The sequence below is a fragment of the Poecile atricapillus genome, chromosome 1 (assembly GCF_030490865.1).
Source record: "Poecile atricapillus isolate bPoeAtr1 chromosome 1, bPoeAtr1.hap1, whole genome shotgun sequence".
In the NCBI taxonomy this organism is placed as follows: Eukaryota; Metazoa; Chordata; class Aves; order Passeriformes; family Paridae; genus Poecile; species Poecile atricapillus.
Genome location: NC_081249.1, coordinates 148,800,687 through 148,825,147, shown reverse-complemented (window position 1 = coordinate 148,825,147; position 24,461 = coordinate 148,800,687). Strand labels below are relative to the sequence as shown.

Below are 24,461 nucleotides of genomic sequence, written 5' to 3'. Positions count from 1 at the left end.
CTCTCCTCTCCTCTCCTCTCCTCTCCTCTCCTCTCCTCTCCTCTCCTCTCCTCTCCTCTCCTCTCCTCACCTCTCCTTTCCGAACCTCTCCTCTCCGAACCTCTCCTCTCCTCTCCTCTCTCCATTGCAAAGCTGCATATTTTTATTGACATTCCTTTAAAAAAGTTTCAACTGTCACAGTGGATATAGAAAAAGGTAAAAATAAATTTGATGGCAAAGAGATGCTTTCTGTGAGAACTCAGTCTGTTTAGTTTATCATGAAGAGCACTGAGAAATAACTTTGGTTTTGCCTGTACTTTCTTTGGGAAATAGTGCATAATAGTAAGGCTTTGTAAGGTACCAAAGGCTTTCTTTACCTGCTGAAGAAAACTGTAAAAAAAAACCTGATGATAGAAAGCTTGAGCTAGAAAAATCAAATGAAATCATCATAATGAAAGGCTTTATGTGTTTGGGTTGGTTTGTTTGTTTAAGAGATTAATCACACTAGCAAACTCCTGAAGATCTGTATTCTTCATTTTAATTCTGTCAAGTCAAAAGTGTTGGCTAGTGGGAGAAATGTCTTATGAAATTCAAGTTATCTTGTACTTCTTGCAGAAATCGTGGATAATGTTAAATGAATCATCCTGCACTTATAGCCTTATGTTCTGTATATGTTAGCTGAGAAGGTAGTTTGAATCAAATGGATCCTGAAATTAATAATGAAACAATTTTATTTCCTCAATTCTAAAGGACTACATGAATTGTTTTTGTCTCTTTTTTGAAAATGCGAAACCCTGATAATATTGGCTGACAATGCTGGAGCAGGTATTTTCTTAATTACTTAACTAATGTATTAGACTTCTGTGTAAAGTTGTCTGACCATCCTATCATAAAGGTAATGCTAATAGAATTCCTATTAAGCCTTCGGTTATTTTTGCTCATGTGAGGATCAGCTTTTATTTTCTTTTCTTTAGGTGTCATTAATACTCTGGAGTAGCAAATAGAGGCTGTGTTTTTTGACTTTCAAACATGTAGGAAATATTTGCAAGCTCTGCTGAAAAGAGTAGTAAAACAACACTAAGCAATTGGAATGTTTCATAGAATGAGAGATAAAGCCACGGTAATGAGCCAGAAAATCTCACCCTTTTGTTCTTAATTTTGAAATGAAAGGATTTTTTCCAAGGTAATTTAGGAATGGCAGTTGGAAGAAGGCTGGCATGTCCTGAGAGTGGACAAATGGTTCCTGTGTGAGTGAACCCAGTACTTCCAAAAGTACACCCTGATGAGCAATATGTTTATGGTGTGCTTTTTTAATGGGATAAAGAGTTTTCCTCCTCTTGGTTTTACTGATGCCTTTTAGTTGTGTTTTCACTGTAGAGCCCACAGCTCATGTGGACATTTCTCTGTTAGTTTAAATAAACTGGCTTGTCTCCTATTAGCAGTGTAGCCACAACAGTGAATATATCTTGCAGTCCTTTCTGTAACTGGGGAAGAAATATAGGCCTGGCATAGGACTTCTGCATAATGAAATTTTCAGTTTGGAGTTTCTGGAATTTCTTTTTATCTCAGGCATTTCTAAAAGTGGTTTCCATTAAAGCATCACTTTGGAGAAGGTAATAGGAAACTGAACAAAATTAAACATCAAGTTAAAGCAAAATAATCTTGAACACATTGTCAGGCCTGTAATTTTTGCCCTTAATGTGTCATTTTTTTCTGGTCATGGTCTATTATAAAGAGTTCAGAAAAAGCTAAATACAGGGAAAATTAACAAAAAATATTAGGAAGATTTCTCTGTGAAGGCAGCTTAAAGACATGAAAACTAGAGGGCAAATACTAGTTTGGATTTAAGATGTATGAAAAATTGAGTCAGTTAGGTCTTTTGACATTAGCACACCAGAATAGCAAAAGGACTCATTATTAAAATAGTTGATCATTAAAACTAATACTTATTAAAGAACAGAGAATTTCTCATTTACTTCTTCCCTGCTGTGTAGGAGCTTTTCCAGCCACTAAGTGGAAAGAAACTAGAAGAGTCTTGGAAAGCAGCTGGCTTTGGGAGTTATTCTTAGGATTATAACTAGTCCTTCTCCTGCTTTTCCTAATTGCTACCACATGGAGCAATGAAGCTTTAGCAAAATGTTGACTCAGTATAAGTACCAAAATAGAAAAGCAAAATGACTATTGTCACGCTTAGGCATGAAAGTCTTATCAGTTATGGACAAGAAAATAATTACTTTTTAACCTTTATTTAGACTATATTTTAGTTTCTTGTCCCTTCATGCATATATTCTTTTCCCAGTTACTCTGTCATCAGAATACCTAAATTAATAGTGAAGTGCATAACCTTCTGTTATGTATTGTTGACATTTAAAGTGTCACTGGATGTTAAAAGTCCATATTTTCCTCCACAAATAAGCACGTTCTTATGGTATGCTGAGATCAGTTTGTCACAGTTCATTTTCATTAAGCTTGAAAGATCTCCCTTCAGAGAGAAGGCGATAGCAATTCTGTTCTTGATGTGGTGCAGCTAATTGTAGTTCCTGCTGGCCACAAAATCACAGGATTGTATGAAACTGCTAATATGTGCTCTTACTACCTTGTACTCTGATGTCCCTGGTTCAGACAGTATTTGCAGTTCCTAGCTGGTTTATGCCATTACTAATCATATGATGGAAGTCTCTTGGTCTCCTCTGCCGGAATTATTTGACACTTTGTTGAAGTCCAAATAATAGTGTTCAGTGTGGGAAAGTTTGGGTATGGAAGAAATTCCTAATCTGTGACCCCAGTTTGTAAATTTGAAATTATGTTAACCTCTGTTATTCTTGTGTGGTGCTCTGCTAGAAGAAGAATGAGTGGTTGATACCCAGAGGTCAGTATAAATGAAATTCCATCAGCTTGGCCTACCACTATTGTATTCTCTAAAAACTTCGCTGCATGTGAGTGCACGGCAAATTCATAGAGATTCTCTCTGCCACCTTTCCAGATCCTAATTCAGCAAGGGCACACATAGCAAAGCTAATGATTCCTTTACATTATCTAAGGTTCTCTACAGTTTGGAGAGGGAAGAGCTGTCTTCTTGTTTCATATTACTGCCTTGTTGAAGTGGAGTGTAGATTTTCAGTGTTGACAATAAAATGTTAATGTGCAGGAAGATAAATGCACATGCAATGTGGACTTCTTAGTAGAGAGAAATAGTGAAGCTTGATTCTTGGTTGGCTCTTTTAGTTTCTAGGTAGATACCAAATAAAAAGTCTCAGGATTTAAATGACAGATGAGTTAAATTACTGAACTTTATTAGTGCTGGGATTTTCTCAGTTCTTACATTTCAGGGTTCATTGCACATTTCTGAAATAAAGCAGCAGCTGAGGTTTCTGAAGCAGTTAAATTTGTTTAAAAAACCAATGTGTTAAATAGCAAAATGCTGAATTTAAAGAGAAGACGATATTCAAGGTAACAAATAGGTGCTGCTAAGTTTAATACTTAGAAAAGGGTTACCCCACAAGATTCCTAAGACTAATTCTTTTAATTAGAGTGTGGGTATGTCTAAGCCAAATTGAAACACCAACCTACACAAATAATGAGTAACAGTTGATGCTGACTTCTGTTTACCTCACAAATGGCCAGCAGTGCCTAATGGGTACTCCTGTTCAACTTCACAAGCCATTTTGCAGTGGATATGGGAATGAGCTCACAAGACCAAACCCTTTCCCCTCTTATACTAGAGGTGCTAGAGGTAAGTGTGGTTTTGGGGAACAAGGGTGGGAGGTCATGAGATGAAAGTGATGTGGGCTTCTTAAATTTTTCAAAAACCTCCATAAAGGCATGTATCTGGGGATGGGCAAAGATTCAGTTGAATTCTTACTTTTTGCCCAAAGAGATTACCCAGTCCTAAATTGACATGCTTTCCTTGAACTGGGAGTCAGAAATCCCTTTTCTCTTCTGTTTTTCTGCTGCAGAAATTCCCAACATTCCCATTATGTGGGCTCCAGAGAGGGGTAAGCAACATCTTCAATCCCACCCAATCATTTCCAAACTAATTCTTTGCTAGTATTTTTTTGCTTTTTTAATCATCATCAGAAACAATTTTTAAACACATTTTTCCCATTTGTTTGATTTTCTTGTGGATTCTCATATTTTTGTTTTATAGGAAGGTCCCATGGCCTCCCCAAGTGCTAGGGTCAGACTCATTTGCTGTTTCCATTTGTGTGCTATTCTCCTGTGGATTTTCATGGTTCACTCTGATCAAATGATATTACCAAAGGGTGAGCATCTAGACTCTTGGGACTATTTCACTCATGGTATCCTGAATTGTTGAAAAAGCACTGCCACCCTGCTACCCTGTCAGTCCTTTGGCAGGCTTTTGTTTTGCTCGTGCCAACAGTTGCATTTGATTGTTGGTGGGCTTTGGTCTTTTCCTGCCTTGTCTGGGGGCTGCCTGGCACTCACTACTATCTTATATTCTCTCTACCTGCTGGCTGCGTGGCATTGTCCTCCTGGAATCTTGGCCCTTTGCCTGACTGTCTGGCATTGCCTCTTGACCAGCTAATTGCTTGACAGTGACTACCTACTGCCCTGTCCATCTGCTGCCCGGCATGTATCGCCTCCTTATTGTCCTTTCAGTCTGCCTGTACATGGGCATTGGCCTCCTGCTGCCCTGTCTCCTGCTCCAAGTGCCTGGCATTGCCTTCCTGCTGACTGCATCTGCTGACTTTGTGGAATTGCTCTTCTGCTGCTTGGCACACCTGCTGAATGTTTGGTACTGCTTTAGCAACTTGCTGAATGTTTGGCATTTTCCTCATGCCTTTTCACCTGATCCTTGAATATAGTGTCCCCTTACTGCTCTTTGAGTCTGCTTACTCACTGACACTTGCTCTTTTGCCATCCAGTCCACTTGCTTTTATGCCTGGCATTTCTATCATATTGTCCTACCCATCTGCCTAGATTTTATTTCTAAATATGCACCAGTCTGAAAAGATTATGAAGAATTGTAAGGAATGGGGAAAAACTATTGTCTGGCTCCTTCATGGTCTGATTCAGTTTAACATACCAGCCAAAAACTGATCTCAGTACCAGCATTCAGCTTTTTCATAGAACTACTCAAACCCTTTCCCATCTTATGAAAAAAGAAACCAAACCCAAACCAAATTGAATTGTATTTAGTCTTTGCTTCCATCACTTTATTCGATAGGTGTATTACTAAGTTATATCGTATTAAATTTGATAGTAATTAAGTACTGTAGCCCTAATATTACCTAAGGTATGTCAGAATCCATGGAAGGTAGGTAATAATAGGAGGGAAGAACAATCTGCTGCTCAGGCTCAGAAAGATTAAGGCTTGAATGTGGAGTTGTGTTCATTAAACACAGTGGATCAAAGAAGCTAAGTAAGAAATTTTACAGGTCTCTTTAGTTAAAACAGAGGGTTGCAGCTAATTTAAATAAACCATTGGATCAGTACAGTGTTACCAAACTGAAATGTGTCGTAGTTGCTGCTTCCTACCCTTTCTGTACTGGGAAAACGGTCAATTTACAGTTTACAGAAACCTTTTGTCATTCTCTCACAGATTAAGAACAAGGACTTGACTGCATCTGTAAAGTCCATAGTAAGAGAATAAATAATTGTCACATCTTAGAATAAGAAGCTGGATTTCCTGCTCTTCTTTTAATTCAACTCATTTGACCTCTTTTCCTAGCTCTGTCACAGATTTTAGCTTATTATGAGTGTTTGTGATTTTAATTATGTTATTGAGTCAAATAACAACTAGGAACTGGAGAAAATCTTTTATCATAATGAGTCCGGTCATCATTTCAAAGTAAATTCTTACTATATTTAAATAAATTGTATATAATGTTCTTTTAACCTTAGCGTTTAATCTCTTCAGATATATTATTACTGCTTTTGCTATGTCCAAAGGTACCTTAAACATGTGAAATTATTTCTAAGCATAGAGGCAGGGCAGTATCCCTTGAGTCAGTAGCAGCTTTCACCAGTGTGGGACCAGCTGTGGAATCAGGGAAGGGCACTGTGAGAGAGCACCTTGTTCCCATGCCCCAGCACCAGCTTGCTGCTTGGAGGATGGCTCCCAGGACAGTTGACCATGTTCAGAGGAAGAGCCAGTAGGACCCTTCTCCCAGTTCTCACGTTAATGCCTAGAAACCAGTTAACTTGTATTTTGCTCTGAGGAGCTGGAGGATGTGATTGTCCACCTGTATTTTAATCCTTCACTGTCTCCTAGGCTCGCTCTCCTGTCCTCTCTCTTCTCAGCCTTTCCAACCCTCCCTTGCTTTTCCAAGCATATTTTTTTCACAACTTCATGAACTCTTAAAGATGGTAGGCTGTCAGTCTCTCACTTCCCACCAGCTTCATGTTGTTGAGGGGTGTGGTGACAAGAACAGTGGCAAATCTTTCTCCAAGCTTTAACTCCCAGTGTTACTTTGGTGCTTCCCTAGGCTGTTGTTTGAGAAGCACAGCAGGGGCTGGAAGGAAGAATATTCACTCTAGCACTGTAGGGCTGTAGGATACTGCTAGAATTCACTCACTTCTTATCCCAATCAACATACGTCATTTGTTCATGCAGAGTTTTAGTTATTTTTAATATAAGAGTTTTTTAATTAATATTGCCTCAAATATGTGGGGATTTTTTTTCAAATAATATTCAAGTTACATAAATTTTAAATGCAGAAAAGCAGCAGAAGCTGGAGGAAAATAAGCACTAAGGTTTTTCTTTAATGTATGGAATTTTCTTGACTAAAAATTATACCTATGACAGAACTGATGCAGTGCTGTCTTAGGCAGCTTCACTGTAACATATGAAATTAAACCAGCTTTCTTCCTGAGGTGGTCAAGTTATGGTACAAATATTCAAATTAGTTCTAAAAGAATCTGTGGTAAGTTGAAAGAATAAATTTTAAGTTTTGTCTTATAAATGAGTCAACATTTGGTTAAAGAAAAACTTGCATACAAAGCCCTGGGAATAACACTTTCTCTTTTAAATTCCTGTAGCAGTGATATACAACATTATTTTATCCTTTTTTTTTTTTTTTTCTCCACAGCTGTTTTGGGGAGGCTTTTTTAGTCTTTTGTCCTTGTTATTTTTGGGCAGGGGGGTAGGGGTTAAAGGTATACTTTAGCCTATCCTGTGCTGATTTTCTACCAAAATTAGCTTTTGAAACAGTTATGAACAGTACCAGTCTTTCCAGCTCATAATTTCCCTTTCCAGAATAACTAAATTTCCTGTTATAAGCCAAATTTTATCTCTGTTTTATTTCTCTTTTTAGACTATTTTCCTTCCTTGTTATCTCTGATAAAAAAAGCTGTTATAGTACTCACAGTCATTTCCTGAACTGAGATATCTAAATCTTGCAAATGATTTATCAGGAGAGAGTGTTTGTTGTATATTCTCTTTACTTCAATGCACTTCTTAATTTCCATTTATTTTTTACAGTTCACTTTCTTTATTCTTCTCTGTTTTCTAAAAGTATCCTTTCTGATGATAGCAGCATTGCAGTCTCTAAGCAACTAATTTCTTCAAATTTTTCTGGAAAGAAAACAAATTCCTAGCTAATACAGGTCTTTTGCACTCAAAAAGAAAGAGAGATGCATAATTATTTTTCTACCTTGGGATTTCCAGAAGATTCACTGCCTTGATCCATCTAATCACTGCTTTCACTTTCAGTTGAAGTATTCCACTCTTTTAAAAATAATGTGTCTGATAGTGACCCATATCAACTTGGAATTCAGATTCATCTGTATGTTGCTTCTGGATTCAGACTGAAATTTTTTTTTGTTAATTTTAGACAAGAATGCTTGGAGTGATACATGTTGTACTGAAGAACATACATGCCTTTTGGCATCACTTTTGGCATCACTAACAAAGGCTTTTGCTGTTACAATTCAGATAACAACTTGCTGAATGAATATTGATCCAGAGTAAGTTCCAGTGTCTCTCAGCTGTTACCTGTTAACTTAGCTGGCCAATAGCTTTTGCTGGAAGAACAAGGAGATGATGTTGCATTCAGAGTATAGAAATTTGACAGCAAATCAATCCCTTGGTTCCCAGCTGTTCCCTAGAGATCAAGAGGATGTGGGTGCAGTCAACTCATTCTCTGACTGCAACCAATTTGGCACTTTAGGTCTGGTCACATTCAGTAAGAACTTTGATGAGCACAGATTCACAGATAGTGTAGTTCATGAAAGCAACATGTTACACACTCTTGTTAGATAGACTATAATAAATACACTAGATCTACAACATGTGAGCATACAGCGCTGTGTACATCTCTTCACAGTAATGTCCAAGTCAGGCAGAGGCACAAATCTTACAGGGGCAGCCCAGCTTTGGTGAGGAGGAGAGGAGCAAGCCTCTTGGCTTGTTTGCAGAAAGGGATCATATTCTCATCCTCTGCAAAGAGGATTTCAAATGCAAAATTCATACTTAGGGGAGAAGTGGAGATGATATTGTAGTCAAATATCCTGTTGCTGCCTGCATAAATGGTGGGGGGCAGCTGTTTGTATATAGAGGTGGGGGTTCACACCCCTAGCAGCAGCCCATCATGCCCACATGAATCCCTTCAGCACACATCTCACAGCATCTCTCTTGGCTTTAGGCCTTATTCCTACAGATGGATGTGCAAAGTAATGCACCAGTGACTGTGGCAGAATTGTTCCCCCCTGTACATTTTGCTGCTTTTCTGCCCAGACAGGTTTTGGATTCAGCCTGGAAAAGAGAAGGCACCAGGGAGACTCTGTTGCATTCCTTCAGGACTTAAAGGGGGACTATAAAAAAAGATAGGACCAAAATTTTTAGCAGAGCCTGATGTAATAGGACAAGGAGGAATGATTTTAAACTGAAGGAGTGTCAATTTAGATATTAGGAAGAAATTCCTTACTGTGAGGGTGGTGAGGCACTAGCACAGGTTGTGCAGAGGAGCTGGGGATGCCCCATCCCTGGAACTGTTCAAGGTCAGGTTTAATGGGGCTCTGAACAGCTTGAAGATACCCTAGCTTTTGCTGGACTTAAATGGCCTTTAAAGGATCCCTCCCAACTCAGACTATTCTGTCTTGCTGGAGCTTCTTTCACTTCATTTGGGAGTTTAATGAAGGCAGATTTATGTAATTGTTTGGAAATCTTATCTGAGACTGCACCTAAGCTTTTGTTTGATTCAGCCTTTACTGCTCTCATGGAACATGATAGCAACAGTAATCAGTCTTCTTCACCTTCATTCTTTGCTTTCAAGAAATGTTTGTACACCTTTATTAGGCTTTTTTCTTGCAGTCTGTCTGCATATAGACTGAGTAGTAAATAAGCTTTATTTTGTGTAGTGTTGCAATCACATACATCACTCATTCAAGTGAGCTCATCATCATCACATTCAAGTGGAAGATTTTGCAGATTTCAAAGCTGAATGAAACCTACACATTGCTTTTAATTTTGGCTGAATTTTTGTTCTACAACTCCCTTTTTCAGAGTGAAAAATTTTTGGGTTATTGTCACTTCCCACTATAAGCTGACCAGTTCTTCCTTTGAAACCAAATAATGCTTAGGTATCCAGTGGTATACAAAATTAATCCATGAACAGCAAGGCTTAATGCTATGGTGCCTTTCAAAGTCTTACAATTCACCCATATTTTACTGATTTCTACTGGTCAGCATTGGGCATTCCTGGAAAAAGAAAAGAGAAGGGCTCAAAATTCTTTTAGATGTGTTTGTCACCCAGGGATTTTATTTCCTGAAGAATCTTAATGAGAAGCTGTTGTCAAATCATCATCATTCTTTACAGGCAAGATAGAGTAGAATTTTATTTTGACTTAGAGGTTAACCAAGATGGATTTTCCAGTCTAGCTGGAAACCGTGGGATTTCCTCAATAGCTTCTACACTGTTTAGACAGTCTCCTATTTTCCCCATAAATATTTTATGTCTGTGTTTATTTTGTTATCTTTTCTTTAAAAAAAGATGATTATTTAAGATGTAATTTGTTTCATCAGATACAAAGTGTTAGGCAGCTAATCTCGGGTGCATTTGATTTCTATATTATTCTGAATTATGGTCTTGCATTACCCATATAATTTATCAGAAATACTGTCTGATTTCTTTTAATTGAGTTAGTCCACCTAGAGGCGTGATGTTTGTAGTTGCTGTACTCTTAGTGTGAGCACATTTGCTGTGGTAGTGAGAGGCTTAGCCTTCGGTGCAAGACTCCTGTGTACATTTTGAGTACACAGAGCAAGAACTGACTTGTTCACTGTGCCTATCCATGAATCTCTTTTGCCTTGTCATTTCGTACAAGCTGCTGCCTTTTCTCAGTGATCCACTCACACACTGCTAGTGTAAAAAGCAGTTCACTGAAAAAGTGTGGACACAGAGGGAATTTGTTGCTGTATCTATATTAATGAAAAAGTCTGTATGTTATAGGAACCCTGAGGGTTTCAAAACTGGGTTTTGCAGCTGAGAAGTAAACCGGTAGAATTTATGTATACAATGAAAAACGGTATTAATGTGAAAGCATTGCTCTGTCACAGCTGAGTAGTGTCAATAAATGACTCAACTGGTTTTACCTAGCATATGAAAGATATTTTAACATCTTCTAAAACTGAAAAGAACTAGTGTTTTGGAAATGTGTATAGTAAACATCTTAGTGTAACAGAGAGAATATATTCTATACTAGAGTTTCATATATATATATATATATATATATATATATAGTTAATGATAAGTAAAAAATACTGTATAAAATTCCAGAGAAGAAGGTAAACTTGATATATTTAATATTCCTCACTCAATATAGATTAGGAGTTCTTCTGTCTTAAGTGCTCTGTGCTACAGAAGTCTCAACAAAATACTTTTCATCTTCTGTTTGAGAAACCTTTTCATTCAATTGTTTCCAGAAGAATCTTGGGGGTAAAAAATGTGATTTGTGCCAGAAGTTTAATAGTTCTATACAGGAAATCATTTGACAGAATGCACAGTAGGTCACTTTGGCTTTCAGAATCTATTTACTTGTTCAATTCTAATGAAAGCATCATTTGCATGTGCCAAAACTGACAACTGTTCAGACTGTGAACACATGAATTGTATCACTGGATGTCACAAAAGAAATATTTCTATATATTTTTTGGTTATGGAAAAGTACTTCAAAGCTGCTGTTTTTAGAGATGCTTTATCATTTACTTGGCGAGTAAAGATACTGTATAAGAGAATCATAAGAGAAAGGGTTTTTTTGTAGTTCTTGTGTTGCTATGGTGTATTCTTGAAAAGTTATCACTCATTAGTCCTCCCTTTATAGTGCAGGAGGTGTATTTTGGCAAGGAGTGTTTTTATTAAATCTTCAACAGTGATAATTTGAGATCTGAAAGTGTTTGGAGGAGCTACTTAACCTGTGGAAGAATTTGACTGAAGTTTCAGAAGTGCAAATATTTTGTGTACCATATTTGTTCTTGGTAAAATGTGGCAGATGTTAGGGAACATCAGAGACCCTCAAAAGAAAAAGAGTTTCACGTTTCAATTTCAGTGATCAATGTGTTAGAACTAAAGCATTGCAAAATTATTTATTTCTTTATTTTTAGAAGTGAAATTGCAGGTAAAAATTTCTGGTTCTTTCACTGCTCCAGACACTGCACAAGTCCTTAAGATAAAGAAGTGTGTATTTCTGCCTTGTGGCCTCATCCTTTTTGTGTCCCTATGAGGGTCTCTAAGAAATAGTGCTTTCTCTTTTCCCACTATGTTAATACCACAACAAAGTAAAAGTTACAGTTTTGTTTCTCTTATATAGTTCTAGACTACATTGCTTAGTATACTTCCCCAAACCACAAATACACCCACTCTCCTCATGTAGAAGAATCTAAGTTTGGCACTAGTTTTGAAATGAAGCTGACTGTAGCCTGCCTCCACTTGGGTATAGATATATAGTCTAGAAGATAGTACACATAACCAGAAACTCTGTCTAGGGTATATTTTTATGAGACAGTTCTCCCTAGTTGCTATTCCATTAATTAAAGCTCATTACATTGTCACTTCGGTCATGTAGAATTCTTACTGGCATAGTGTAGATACCCATGCTTATTTCTCTCATTTGTGCTGCATGAGTTTGTTTTTCAGAAAACAAAATTTTTCACTTCTCATGTTTTGTTCCTTTTCTTCAAATTTTAGAGAATTATTTAAAGGTTGGGCTGGTTTTCCTATTTTATATTAATACAAAGCAGTTTGAAAAAACTGAGGGAAAACTTAAAATAATACTAAGCATTGACAGATAACATTTTAACAGTGTTTTTGTAATAGCAGAATGGTTTTATTGTCTTTACCAGGAAGTCTTCAGCTATACTACTTTTGCTGAACAGAAAGGGATTTTTTCTTGCAGAGTGGAGTTGCAGTGGGAAGCACAGCAGTTTGTGCACAGAAAGAGAGCTGGCAGAGGAAGCAGACCCCTGACCCTTCTCTGTACAAAGTGATGGGGCTTGTTTCCAGCTGTCATTTCACCAAGCTCCTCCTGACCTCCCCACCATTACAAATACTCTGCCTTTTGACACTGGCTTAACACAGCCCTTTAGACAGCTGTAATGTACTGCATCTGGTGGGCTGTGCCCAGCTTCATACAGCCCAAATGCATTCCTTACAGTGCAGAAAAGCATTTAGTATCTTGTTTGTTTAGCAGCTACTAAAAATGATTGTGCTAGTGGATTTATGGTGATATATGGGGGTAGGCAGTATCATAAAATTAACATCAGTTTTTATGGCATAAATATTTTATACACATTAAAGATCTTAAAACTTTGTTTAGCAATTAGCAATAAAAAAGTATTATTACCACAATATATATTAGGAGTGATATTTAGAAAACGTACGTGGTTGGATGCCCAGATACATCAATTTCATTAACACTTCAATTACACAAATGGGGCAAGAAAATAGCTGATCTATAAGTTTATACAAATCATATGCAGTCAGGTTTAGCTAAAAATTTAGATCTAGATCTGCAGAAGTAGATCTGTAGTAGTATCTGAAGAAAAATTTACAAATTCCACAGTGTTGTTTCTTCTAGTATATTAATTCAAATTTTCAGCTTCTCTATAGTGTATAAAATGTGAAGCATCTTCCCCCAAATGTTTTACAAGATGTAAGTAAAAAAGAAACTGAGTGTTAAGTAAATATTTTAATGAGTTTGATTTCAGTTGAAGAAAACAAGGACTTTAAAGGAAAGCTACAATGAACACTAAGATTTTTATGAACTAATATACATTTATTTGTTTATAATAATAATAATAATGTATTTGATTACAAAAGTAATTATCATTGGGCATCCAGCTATTGGGAATTAAATACATTCATGGCTTGGTCATGCATAAGTCATTGGGTGTTGTCAGAGGTACCTCTATTTGCTACTTGCTTTTTATGGTCATCTGCACAGTGGAAGTGTTCTGATAGACTCGTTCACTGATACCATTTTATAAAGAAGGCAGACACTGAATTATCTTCTGGCACTCGGGTCTCATGCCATAGGCATTAGGCTGCAAGAAATGGTGTGATGGCTCTCAGTGACAAGAGTGAGAGAATTTGGAGGAGGCAGTTTGCAGACAGAGGGAATCATGGATATGGGGAGAAGCAGAGAAAACAGAGTCTGTATTTAACAGTAGTTATTGCTGTGACATTTTTGTTCCTCACACTGATAAATTTTGTAGGGTCATCTGTGATGTTTAGGTTCTGGGTGGCAGCAGAATCACTGCAGATGTGCTGGGAGTGCAAGCAGCATTCTGCTGCTGCAGTATTATTGTCAGTGGAAATGTGTGATTGATGTGTGCAGATGCACCAGTTTGTAGAGTTCAGTTTTAGCTGCCTACATTAATCAGGGCTCCATTCACCTTTGGCTTTTTGTAGATTTGAGTTGGGAGAAGAAAAGAAAAAAGAAAATGGAATCTCCAGTTAGTGGAGAAGTATGTATCAAGCTTATCATTGATAAGAGGCAAAGTCACTAGGGTAAGCCACTCTAACAGGATTAGACGTGTTTTATTTTCTTTTATGTAAAAAAAAAAATCTACGAAAGTCTGAGAGTGCTCTTTGTATGTGTCTGTGTGTACCTGACATAGGTAGCTGTGTTTAACATCAAAAATTCCCAACAAGGACATCAAAATGCCCCATCACCAGTCTCAGTATGAGTTTCTTACTGTACAGTAAAATTGGCAGAAGCTGGATGGTCACTTCATGAGGAGGAACAAGCACATGCATCAGGGTCAGCACTGGCCCCGTGTCTGCCTAGTCACCACCGGTCATCCTGTGAGCCCAAACACAGCAACTGCTGCGTACTTTGTATTTATATACTTTATCTTTTTATAAACCTACTTGATTTTGGTTGTTTTGCAGCAATAGCATATGTGATCAGTTTCATCCGTTTGTCAAGATAACTGAGCAATTAGCCAAAGAAATCTAATTTTGGAAAGCATCAAAGCACAAATCCTGTCATGCCTTACATCCATAAAAAAAGACGTTGAATATCACCATACAGGTTGTTGGTGACAAAGAATAGGAAGAATTCAAGGAAAGACACCATAATGGTGAAACTGAGATGAATTCAAAATCCTTATAAAAAAAAAACTTTCCAATGTATTGAAAGAAACTAATGCTGAAACCTGTATTTCTTGTTGCTCATGAAGAGGAAATAGTTAAGTGTTGTTTTGGTGACAAGCTCTGATCAGTCTAGCTCCATGTAAGCTCTATTTTCTCCCTGCAAAGTAAGAGTGGGGAAGTAGACAATAAGCTGAAATAGCTGATTTGTGAATAAAAATTACTGGCACATGTGTTGTCTCCAGCAGAGATATTCTGAATAACTTTGAAGAAGGCATCTCATCTCCAGATTGAGAGATGCAGTTTTACACAAATGGTTGACAGACATGACTGACCTTTTTTTTTTCCTATTTGACTGATCTATCTCTCTAGTTTTTCTCTGCTCTTCTGTGATCTGTGAGCTCTATTGCAGAGGTTATATAGGTATTTCTTTGGTAAAGCCCAAGATTTCAGCTTTCAGTGGAAAGCCCAAAGAGGTAATTAAATCTTATCGATGCTAATGCTGTAGTCTGTTAAACATAAATTTTCTGCAATTTGTCCATTAATTTTCATCTATAGCTCTGTTATATACTATGCAGAGTCATAGATTTTAACTTGTTCAACAGAAATATTTTCCACAGAGGCAGTCTCTGTCATCTTAATTTAATTGAATTTATTGTGATTTCTGAGTCTCATATTTGCATTTTAGTTGAAGAAGTAAAACTATATTACTGCCCAAACCCAGTTGAAGGTATATGAAACATCTCAGATCATTACTTACTATTGAGGTCAAACTTTGCTGTGCTTAATACCTGAAAGATGAAGATAAGGAGTTTCTGAACATTTCCAGAAGAGTAGTCTAGGTCTAGGTCTTTTAATTAAATCAGTCTGCATTAGGTATATCCTCCAAAAACTGCCTTGGAGGGTTTCCACAGGTTAGAAACTGAACTAACAATTTATGTGGAGGCAAAGAAAAGCAGTGAAGCAGCAGAGAACTCTGTGAAACCAATTGGCAGTGAGCCATCTGTTAAGCAACCGCAACTACGTCAAAGATATCTAAAAATATACCAGTTGGTTTGGGAACATAATGCCCTAACTCCAATAAAAAGGCACTTTGTAAACAATCAAAAAAGTGCTTTAAAATCAATTACATTTATTCATATAGCAATGAAATATAAGAGGTACTTCTCTTATAGACATTGTTAGTAAATCCTAAATAATTAAATTGTTTGTCCCTACTTCTCCTCTTTGGAGTAGAAACTAGCATTTTGCATTTTATTTCAATCCCATTGTCTCCTTATGTGGCTCCCCCATGTCCTGACTCTGTCATGTCTTGTCTTCCCTTTTTGCTTCTCCTGAGTTTCTCCCTCATCTATTTTCTATCCAAGCTGCCTTGGGCAGTCTTTCTTTGTAGAACCATAGAATGGTTTGGATTTGAAACAAATCCTCAGGTTCCAACCTCCTCGCTGTTTCCTGTCCCACTCACTTCATTCACTTGCTCTCACACTATTCTCATTTCCCCCTTCTGAGAATCCTACTGCTTTCCTGCAATTCCACCTTTCCACTTTAGCTTCCTTCTTCCCACGTTGCCTTCTCCTGTCTAAACTACAGACCTTGCCTTTCTTTGCAACCTCCAAGCTGGACTTTCTGCATTTCTGTCGTTCTCCTCAACTCTGATTTTTACTTTCAAGTACTTCTGTTTCTGTGCAACTCTTCTCTTCCACCTCTCTCTTATATGTACCTGTCTTCTTTGTACTACCTGCTTATCCATCAGAAACTGGGGACACTTTTTGGTGTTGTTTTAGTGGTTTATGCAGTTTTGCTCCAGTATTTTCCACCTACCTGAGTCATAAGCCTCAGGTTTGAGAATCAGTGTAAAGCTTCAGTCCTGATTAAGGCATCAGTGTGACAGCTCTGAATGAAATATCATCATTCTTTCCTGCATCTGCCCAACGGTGTCATCACTGCTGTTGTAAGAGAGCCGAGGGCAACAGCCTTGATTTGTGATTCATTCTGTGCCAACACTATGGCCCCCTGCAGTGGGCAACAGCTGGCTGATGGTGAGGCTACCAGCAAAAAAATTGCCCATGAAACAAGGTTGAACAGTCTTAATTCAGCCTTGCTAGAGTACTGGTGAAGGTTCTGAGTCACTAATTCCTTAACAGTTTCCACGGAGGCAGGAATTGGTAGCCAACAGTTAACTTCTGAACTGGACACAGATGAAAATCTAAATTTGACATCTCTCTTCCACCCTTCCTTCACACAAAAACTACTGAGAGAAGTATGAGAAAACCGGGCCACCAGCACTTTGGTACATTGTTAGCTGAAACACACAGTTATTACAGATTGAAATATTGCTGATTTCATTCATCTACGTATAGCTAATTTAGAGTGTGCTTCCCAATGTGATGGTGATTTCAGTTCCTGATCAGGGCACATGTTAAGTCATGTTATTTGAGGACATCCCTAAAGTGGACTATACAGTGGCTGATTTCAAGAGCAGATGTCACTGTAACAGTAGTTTACTTAGCAGCAGCTTTTTTTGGTTACATCCATCCAGTCAGGCTGCAAACATGAAAACAGGAAACATTTCCCTGTTTGTAGAAGTGCATCTGCAGTAATAAATATAAGCATATATATTTTGAAACAACCATTTTTAGAAACGTGTGTTGAGGATTGTACTGCTGCTTGGGCTTTATGCCCTTTCAGTTTTTGTTGCTTAGTCTATACATTTTTAATAATCACATTGCCTGCTAGCAGTGACATTTTGTGAAGGTCATTTTTCTTACGAAGCTGGAGAATGGACTTGAATTTCATTGAAGGACTCCCTGAGCTGCAGGATCGTTGTTTATGGACTGTCTTGCGTCTTGTACTACCTTTGAAGCCTGCTTAGAATTTTAACTAATGATATCTTCAAAGTGTCACTGTGCTCAAGGGCAGAAAATAAATCTCAAAATGCACTTTATATTTAAAAACAGTTTTGAATACCTGTGAAGCATGGTATTAACTGAAATGAAAAGGCACAGATACAGACTTTCTATGTATGCAAACACAGAGAATTCAATGTTTCACTGACCTTTTCATGGTCAGCAAAGTGTCTCTTCATTGCAAGGCCGTTATCTTCTATACTATAGAAATCTTCAGGTCTGTGGATGTCTTTAGAATTTTTAATGTGATTGATGATTTCATACCTCAGCAGGTATCTTAAGGTAATCTCGCTCCATGGAGAAGTTTTATTTTTGTCTACATCACTCCAAGCTCACTTCTTATTTTCCCTGTGTAAAATGCTGTCACTGTATTTATATGACTTTTCTGTTTCTGTGTAAAGGATGGCAGATCCAAAAACCAACATGCTCTGCTTGAAATACAGGAGACTGTGGTGTCAGCTACTAAATTAAAATTGCTTGGTCTTTTATAAACCAAAGTTCCAGTTTCCTGTAACTGAGCACATAACAAGTTTGCTTATTAATAAAGTACTCAAAGATTTACATGATAGCAGTATCTGATGTCTTCTAATACTGATATTGATTTACAATTAATTAATATTCTGATATTCCTTTAAAAAAATGTCAAAAGCTAATGACCATGTTTGAGAATATGGCGATTTGAATATCCATACTCTTGATGGATTTTGTTTTTCTGCTTTATTTATTGCTTCATGTAAGCACCCTTACATGTAAGTGTTCTTCTTTCAGGGACACTGTTGGGGTAATTCTGTCATTTTCCTTCTCTAGGACTTTAGTTTTCTGTTTGTAATTAAGAGCTTATAAAAGTACAGGTGTGTGATTTATAATTTAATCTTTCCCACAAAATAATTTGCCTGGTTTTTGTCTATATCAAACTGCCAAGGAAATTCAATTTTTTCAGGGTGTCCTTATATTTAAGATGTTCTATTTCTGTTTTGATAGTTGCATCATGAAAGCATTGTAGTTTGTGTGTATGTTATGGCATGGATTTCATAGTTCTATGACCATTGCTACCAATTTAGCTGTGCTGAATAAGTTAGAATCTTGTTTCAGAGCATGAAGTGATGTGATCCACTGAACAGCAGCTGCTGTGGGGGAGATGAGGAGAGGATAGGGCTGTAAGCTGTCTCCAAGATGTTGTGTCCTCAGTAAAGGTAGATGTTGGAAGACTGGACAGATTGTGCATTTGAGAAAATTTGTGTTAGGAAGTAAGGACAGAAGGTTGTGCATGATTTTCTGTCTGATTCCCTGTTTGGGAAAAAGACTAAAAATACAAAAATTTTCAGACTCTGCTTCCAGACTTCTCAATGCCCACTGCGTATGGACTGCTTATGAATAAAAGCCACCAGCCTGTTTGGAACTGCTGTTTTGCTGACATGATCAAAAGGGAAGGCCTCAGCCTCTGGCCATTATCATTACCATTTTACTGTTTTCCTGCCTGCCTGCTACATGGGCTTCCCTTTGCAAATTTTTTTTTCTATCTTCTGCACAGACTGATTCATCCTTCTCATGCCTGGGAAAATCTCAGCAGGAAAATGCACAAGATTGATGAGGAAGAGAAGGCAGTTACATTGGTCTTTTCTTTGCTTATTCTCAGTTTTTCCTTTCTGATCGAGGCAGTTGTTATTTCTGTGGTGTTGGTTAACACTTTTTATATTTATAGGGTCCTGACTTTTATAACTTTCTATAGGAATCTTCACAGTGCTGCTAACATTCCTTCATCCCAACTCCTTATCTTTCCCTATTTTACACAACCAAGAGAAAATTCTGTAGCACATTTCAGTTGAGAATTTAGCAACAACATTTCTTGGCAGAAAAAACAATGAGGAGATATTCCTACCCAGTTTTTAGCTGGTTTCATTTTTTTCTTATCCTCACACTTGTTCACTCAGTTTGCTATTTAATCTTTGATTGCAGGCCACAAAAGAAGTAATAGAGCGAGAAGCCCCGGGGATGGCCCTGGCAATGCTGATGGGATCACTTAATGTTACACCTCTGGGCATGCTCTCTAGGTAAGACTGCTTCCTTCAAAACAGGAGGTGAACTCTTTCCATAGAATTACTCACTGTTATCCAATGGCTGTGCACAAATCACTGAAGGTGATAACTGCCATTGTTGTCAAGACTATAAGTCTTAACTTCAGAGAAGGGGCCAAATTCAAATAATGGTAATTGCATTGTCTCATTAAATTCCCTTTGTTGTCTCTGTTAGAGACTGTATCCTCCTGTATTTTCTGTGCCAGGTTATTTGTAATATTGATGCACACTCTTAAATAGCTGTCTTTTCATTCTAGAATTGTGGTGTTTTGGGGGTGAGTGAAGAATTTCTCTGTATGTTGTTCATCAAGTATTAAAATGCTTTGTTTGGCAAAAAAATCCCTTGAATAAAGACAGATGTTTTGTACTGTCCTACATGTGGAGGAATATCATTAATTTATGTCTCAAAGCACATGGAATGCATGCACCATCTGTGTGGTTTTCTTGAAAGCACACAATACTTTTGCCAGCCATGTAGTTCTTAAGCTCTTTAACTTACTTTTACATGCCCTTTTGAGAATTTTTGGCAGCTCCATTTCTCTCTTGAGCCAGTAGGTCTGATTATTGGCAGCTGATGTTTGAGTTTCATGCTGCTGGTTTAGTCCTTTTTTAATTATTGGTTGGTTGCCCTGGACATTAGCTTCTAATGCTCAAAAACATTTAAAGCAGAGTAGAAGAGCTGAGAAGATGACTACTAAAGGAGCTGTCTGCCAAACACAATTCCACCCCATTTTTATTTCTCTGTGGACACTTCTTAATACCTTTGTTTTAAATCTACCACAAACTGTAACCCACGTGTGGGATTTGCTGGATTGAGTTTGTACTCTGTAAGCTTGACTACTGCAACTGGGGTAAATGCACACGTTTCTTTAATTCAGGCTCATCTTTGTGCTGCAGTAGAGATTCCTCAGCTACCTAGAATTCTTTCTAAACTGAGGGTACATAGTGTGAAAGAAGGCATTATTAAAAAAAAGAGGCTAGGAGTCAGGCAATACTCAAACTGCCAGTTGAAAACAACACTTCAGGCTGGCTTGAGTACGAATTCAGAAGTTCATTTAGGGGCACAAAGACGATCTCTGTGCTAATTACTTGTGAGCATTGTGACAGCTCATGGAAATACTTGTTGCCCTGCTAAAAAATGCCATGCAACCAATAAATGGCATTAATCGCTGAGAATTATTTGTATAAGAGAAAATCCAAGGAAGCTGGCTACCCAATAAGCCATGTCCTTTGGCTCAAAATTTTTGCTAATGCCACAACTAGAAATTATTTTCTTTTCTGTTCTGTCTTTACTTATAGCTCATGTTTTTATTCAATAGACTATTACACAGTTTATCTAAACTGTAACCTCCATATCTTCATGGTTTAGTTTTGTCCTTTTACATTTTTCTTGTCCTTATATCCCAGCTCTGTGTTTTTCATCCTGGCTTTTGTAAACAATGGAAGCAGTCTTTACTACCTCAAGACAAAATTCTGCAATTTAGTTTCTTTTTTTTTTTTTAATATTTAGCTAAAATGTTGAATAGTCAAACTCTAGACAACAGGAAGCATTCAGCACTTGAGTGTTCAGCCTTATATCAGCACTGAAGAAATTTCTAAAAGACAAAAAAATAAAATAAGAACTTCCATCTTTGATAGTTGGTCTTGTCTTTTCTTGAGGGAGAGTGGAACACTATTATGAAGAATTATATATGAATTGCATAAGTACAATTTTCATTTGAGAATTACTTCCTTCTCTGCTTTTCTTATATTTAATCTTTAAATAAAAAGGACATATTTGAATTAATGCAACAAACGCAACTTAGTATTTTTACCTGGCCAGGGACATAATGTTTGACACAGTCAATTACACTGCAAAGGAACATGTGTGTATGATCAAATAGGGGCTGTATCAAATAATTTGTTGGGTGCAAGTAAACAGTAGAATTAAGGGAGCTACACAGATCTCAATAAAGATGGAAATCTAGCCAGTGTTCATACTACCAAATTAATGTTAGACCTTGTCAGTCTTGTTTTATGCTTTTTCAGCTCAGCTTCTCCCAAGTTCTTTTATGAGAACATAATCAGCAAATGTATTGGAAATTAGGTTTACAAAATCTGATAAATCATAGAATTTATCTTAAATGCTTTCCTTTTGTTTTGATCGTGGTGATAGTTGCATGCAAGAATTTCAGTCTGTATTTCTTTCATTTCAGGCCTGTGTGTGGAATCAGAGGGAAAACTCTCATAATTAATCTTCCAGGTAGCAAGAAAGGATCACAGGTAAGAAATATTCTTACTGATCTGCTAGGAAGGAACCATTATGAGCACTTCTCCTTGTTTTGAATGGTAGAAAGTGCCCAGTATAACAGATTTTACAAAAGCTAATTGAAATGCATATTCATGTAAAGTTACCACACCATCACTCTTAGCCAAGGACCTACAACTCCAGTCCGATTGCAGGAGCTGTGCAACCAGGACAACAGTGCAGGAGAGCACTCACGTGAGCAGCCAGTGCTAAGGAAGAGTCTCACGATCTCTTACACTTTCCCTTTCTTCTCCAATTAGCTGTACCTTATCTCTGGGTTGTCTCCAGCTTCCAAGAAATCATTCTTTTTCACACAGAAGTTAGAGGAATACATATTATATGGTAGAACTTGCTGGAGCATTTGCAGTTTTGATCAGGAAGAGGGAAGAAAGGGGACATAATTTTGAAGAGTTTGGAATGTTTTTTAATCTTCTCAATATGGGTATAGCAGACTTTTCATTCTTTATACAGTTTGTTTTCTTCCTGCATTTTGCTCCATTGGACAGACAAGGTAGAATTCTTGTCTTTATTCATGCTTTCTGTCTGACTCTATAGTTGAGAAGAGCAGAATTAATTAATGTGATTATTTATCTCTATCAGGAATTTGTGTGTGTGTGTGTTAGTAATACTAGATTTTACACTACTTTCTTCATAGTTGGCCAATAGAAAAACCATCTTCTCCACAGAAATATTGCTAAGCTGAATAGTGATCTGCACAACCTGATACAAAACTGCTGAGGAAGGTCCCCCATCAATCACAAGAATCTATTTCTTCAGGGCTCAGACTACATCTGGCCTTGTTAATAAATGTCTTTACCTCTGGCCTCTAAGAAATGCACACCTGATACACATCTCCTGAGCCTGTAGTATCCAGGCATAGAGCAGAAAGTACTGATGTGCTTAGGAGCACAGCCCTGAAGTCACTGTTTCTTGAAAGACTTCTGTCTGGAGATGCAAAAACAACATTTTTGTGGGCTGTCACCTGGAAGTTGAAGAGGAAATGTTTTGAATACTATGATCTTAAGCAGCCACCACACATTTTCAGATACACTCGACATGTTTCAGTTCAAAGACTCGGTGTGAGCCCTCCTGTGATTCTACCATTCCTCACACTGTTTCTGGAAATCTAGTAGGACTGTAATTTAAAGGAAATTTAAAAATCTTCAAAACACACAAGAGGCATTGGAGGATGGTGAGGTAGGAGTATGCCTTCTTGAAGTTCTTCCAGTCATACATGGGAAATCATATGTATGTACATGTATTTAATATAGCAGTGGCCCCCCATTTTAAAGAAGTGATGCAACAGTAAGAAGGTTATTTCACAAGTAAATACTTCTTCTGCTGAATTAGGAGAGAGATGAAATAGCCTACAATTTCTAATGGTTTTTGTGTTCAGGAGTACTCCTAACCCACAGAAGCAATTGTCATTTTCTGTCCTGAGGCAATCAGACTTTGAAGATAGGTAAATTGCAGAAAGTGAATGAGGAAAATAAATGAAAAAGTATTAACAAGTATTTTAACAATAAATTGATGTAGGGTAGGTAATAAAAAAGGTAATTGTGCTGGAAAATAAAAAAGCCATATGATTGCATCTTACAAGCAAGGTGCTGCTGAACTGATTTTTATTTGTCGCTGTCATGATGATGGCTCTGTCCTGTAATGATTTCTTTTGGTGTGAGACATCTGTAAAGTCTCAGATTTTAACAAAGACTTTTAAGATGAAGAGTGAAGAAAACTGGTCCATAAAAAGCTGAATCTCAAGAACCAAAAAAGACAGATTGTCACCTGGAATTTCCTTCATTTTTCTCTTTCACCACTTGCTAATTTCTTTTCCATTTTATAAATACAATCATATGTGAAGCTTATTTAAAGGTATGAAATTGCAGAAGTATACCTATTTCTTTAATAAAATATTAATGGAAAATGACAGCAGTGTAAATGCTTCATCTCAGAAATGGACTGCATGCCAAATATGTTTTCACCAGAGAACATTTGTATGGCATGTACCTTTGAATCCATATCTGCAGAAATCTTCCATTTTTGTGTTGGATTTTTTGTTTTGTTTTGGTTTTTTTTTTAGTCTTGAAAAATAGAATTAATATTATGAAAGAGGGCAAAGTGTGAAATGACCAGATGTTTATTAAATCTTTGACATTTTATAATTGTAGTAAAAATTGCCTAAAACAATAAGTTTCATATGTAACATGAGCTTTTAGAGGACATACTGGGAATCTGTGCATTAAACTCAAGCCAGCAAGGTTTTTATTTCAGGGCTTGGAGTGGGGACCATGCTTCTCTAATTAGTCAATTATTAGTGTACTTTTTCAGTTATTGGTGAGTTCAGAGATTGTTGTTCTTGTTTCTCACTTGAGATCTGCGCCTTTGCTAAAGTAATGATGGTTATATGCTTCATTATTTTAAACAATTTAAAAAGTAATACTGTGAAGGCACAATAGCTCTGCAGTTTGAAGTTACGTTATAAGTCATAATCTTTATTATCTTTACAAATATGTTTTAATATACATTCATTATATACAGCATTTGTGCTCATCTGGTTTACTCCAGTTCTTTGCAGTACCAACTTGAATGTATAAAGTATTTTTAAATCTGTGAGGTACTCTGACTTGTCATTTGTTACTGTTAAAGAATCAACTGAAAAATG

The 24,461-nt window shown here is 37.1% G+C and overlaps 1 protein-coding gene across 12 annotated transcripts in view; it reads left to right on the top strand.

Moving 5' to 3' along the window:
• The window catches only part of GPHN (gephyrin), a 276,397-nt gene that overhangs the window by 151,967 nt on the left and 99,969 nt on the right, over positions 1 to 24,461 (top strand). For 6 of the 12 annotated variants that reach the window (XM_058832193.1, XM_058832174.1, XM_058832165.1 and 3 more), the window contains 2 exons: positions 19,394 to 19,488; positions 21,708 to 21,774. In XM_058832193.1, coding sequence (XP_058688176.1) covers positions 19,394 to 19,488; positions 21,708 to 21,774 — 162 coding nt within the window. Of the gene's footprint in view, positions 1 to 777; positions 805 to 3,935; positions 3,975 to 4,218; positions 4,242 to 19,393; positions 19,489 to 21,707; positions 21,775 to 24,461 lie in introns of those variants that run through there. The other 6 variants (XM_058832184.1, XM_058832157.1, XM_058832147.1 and 3 more) reach the window with 3 other exon arrangements.